The sequence below is a fragment of the Cucumis melo genome, chromosome 5 (genome assembly GCF_025177605.1).
Source record: "Cucumis melo cultivar AY chromosome 5, USDA_Cmelo_AY_1.0, whole genome shotgun sequence".
NCBI classification, from domain to species: domain Eukaryota; kingdom Viridiplantae; phylum Streptophyta; class Magnoliopsida; order Cucurbitales; family Cucurbitaceae; genus Cucumis; species Cucumis melo.
In genome coordinates, this window is record NC_066861.1 from 29,696,087 (window position 1) to 29,698,761 (window position 2,675).

At 41.7% G+C, this 2,675-nt stretch overlaps 1 protein-coding gene across 1 annotated transcript; it reads left to right on the forward strand.

Annotated features, from left to right (window-relative positions):
• Window positions 1–391: 391 nt before the first annotated feature.
• Window positions 392–2,438, forward strand: LOC127149433 (uncharacterized). Its single transcript, XM_051084877.1, has 2 exons — window positions 392–1,213; window positions 1,308–2,438. Exons 1-2 carry the CDS (start codon window positions 395–397, stop codon window positions 2,277–2,279), a joined length of 1,791 nt encoding a protein of 596 aa, XP_050940834.1. The 5' UTR covers window positions 392–394; the 3' UTR covers window positions 2,280–2,438.
• The last annotated feature ends 237 nt before the right edge of the window (window positions 2,439–2,675 follow it).

The following is a 2,675-nucleotide window of genomic DNA, read 5'->3' on the forward strand; positions in this document are numbered from 1 at the left end:
ATTCTGGTATCTTGGATCTAAGAGCTATGATAAGCCAACAACGCGAAAGCAAAAGAAGGCGTCGCGCTCCAAATCTACTCAAAACCCTGATGGTTCGAAGATCCAAGCTCGTGAGTGGTCTTCTAGGGAGAGCATGTTATTCGCAGAACTTGGGATCAGAGATGATTTGAAGGATGAAACGTATTTAGCTGCCTTCTTATCTTGCTGGTTATGCCTTTTTGTATTTCCTCAGAAAGGATCGTTTCTTCGTCCTGGAGTGTTTAGGGTTGCAAGCCTAATGGCCGCTGGCACTATTTATAGTCTTGCAGTTCCAGTTTTGGCGAACATATACCATGGGCTAGGTTTGATAACCAAAGCCTCCAATCCGATAGGACGCATGGACTTTCACTTTCCCATGCATTACGTCCATGGCTGGTTAGCTCATTATTTTGGCACACATTATCCACTTCCCACGGAAGTTCGAGGGCCCAAGATGACTAACTTTTCAGGCGAAGGCGGGTCTATTTATTTTGGCGAATATGAGGCACGCGAATTGATCCATAATGGTGCGAGAATTCAGTGGCACGCTAGCCTCCAGAACAGAAGTAAACATGAACGCATGGTTGATACCCATGATTCATCGTTTCTGCAAACGTCATATTTCGTAAGCATGCGTTCTTGCTACTTGTCCTCTCGTTGCGAAAATACCTGGATCATAACATCATACAGTCCATATCGATTTGGACGACAGTTTGGTTTTTACCAGGACCTTCCTAATGATATAGGGGGTATGTCACCTGCGATCACGCTGGATAATATATTATATCACTGGAGAATATGTACGAGGCGTAACACTTTATCCGAGCTATACTTGCCCGCCCGTTCATTAGAGCCTTGCAAGCATGTGACTCAGCGATTTACAGACTGGTGGACTACGAAGCACGGGACCTATTTTGAGGATAACAGACACCATTTGGTGAGTAGTGCCATTCCTCCCCCTTCACAACCTAGACTACCGAAGAACCGAGGGAGCAACCTAGGTGGTAAAGAAATTCGATTGGTTGAGGCGATGGCTCCTAATCTTGAGGAGGAGGTAAAGGAGCGTAAAGATGAGAGTGATAGCAGCAAAAGTGATCGTCATTGGAAGAGACCTTTGAAGAAAGCGAAGGTATCAGGTGATCATCCCGACGGAAGGGGTTTAAGTGCTTTGGAAGTTCCTGATGTTCCACCACTGGTTTGCACGTTTTCCCTTCTAACGTTTTTTTTTTTTTTTTTTTTGTTTTGTTCATCTTCTTCCTAAGTGACTTATTAATTGTTTACTTTTGCAGTCACCATTAAACGATCATCTTGAAGGACTTATAGAGCCAGACAGTGATGAATCTTTGACGGGACCTCACGCAGTTGATTCAGCATTTGAGGAAGTTGGTACCTCGAGAACTCCCGTCAATAAACCGACTGAACAATCCTTACGCCCATCTGCTCTTCTCGAGGAGATTCGTCGAGGCAAGATGACAGTGGGGGGAAAAGACCTTGAGAACCCTTCATCCAAAGAAGGTGCCTGTCCTAAAGCATCTTTACAAAAAGTTAGCTCAGCACATGCTCCCCTTAAGTTTTCTGAATTACCATTAGACGTTTCTAATAAACAGACTATGAGAAACCCTGAACCTTCTCAGTGGGTTGGTGAAAAGGTGGTTTCAAATTTCTTTCAGAAAACAGCCTTATGTATGTGGGAGGATATCCAAGATAAGATCATGCGAACTCCTTTTGAATATATCCCTAGACTTAGGCCAGAAATAGCGACGGTTCTCTCCGGGATTGAGAAGATTCATGCGGATGGCCTGACTTCTCTTGAAGAGTATCTAAATAGTTACCTTAAGAGGGTAGACAATTTTAACGATGTGCAATCTTCATATTCTGCACAGTTGTCGTCGACGGACAAAGCTCGTCAATTAAATGAGAAGACATCTGCCATCAAGGAAGCTTTGACTTTGGTGAAACAATTACGAGGAGATGCCAAAGTTATTCAGGAAAGAACCGTAGAGTTATCTTTAGAAAGGAAAGAACTGGAGAGGAGACTTCAGAGCATAAATGCTGAATCTGAACAGCTGTCGATCTTATCTTGTGAAAAAGCGGAGGCCATAGACCAACAAGAACTAGAAGTTGCCAAGCTCCAGGATGAAGTCAATACCCTTGAAAGCACCCCTGCTATTACTGAGGAAGCGATTGAGGCACTAGCTACTGTCCGCCAGAGCATGGAAGCTGCACGAGAAGAATTCAAGAACTTCAAGTGGAGGCTTTGATTTATGCCCCCCTTTGCCCCCTTTTTCTTTTGCTGCAAACCTTGTAGATGTGATTTTTTTTTTTTTTTGAATTATAATGCAGACGGAATTTTTTTATTTTTTTATTTTTTATATATATATATATACACATTTACATTTGTTTTGCCATGTTTTCATATGAGCAGACAATGAAACATGACTCTTTTTTTTTTTTAATACATGTGACTGAACTTAAAGTGAACTTTAAGCTGCCTACGTACCCTTCTTATACTATAGGGATCAAGTCATGACGTAGTTCAAAATTTATTTATTTACTTATTATTATAATTTTTTTTTTTGTTTACATAACTGGATTAAGCATAAAACTTCTTGAGAAATCTGCCGTTGATTGGGCCAATTCGTAATCCGTCTTGATCA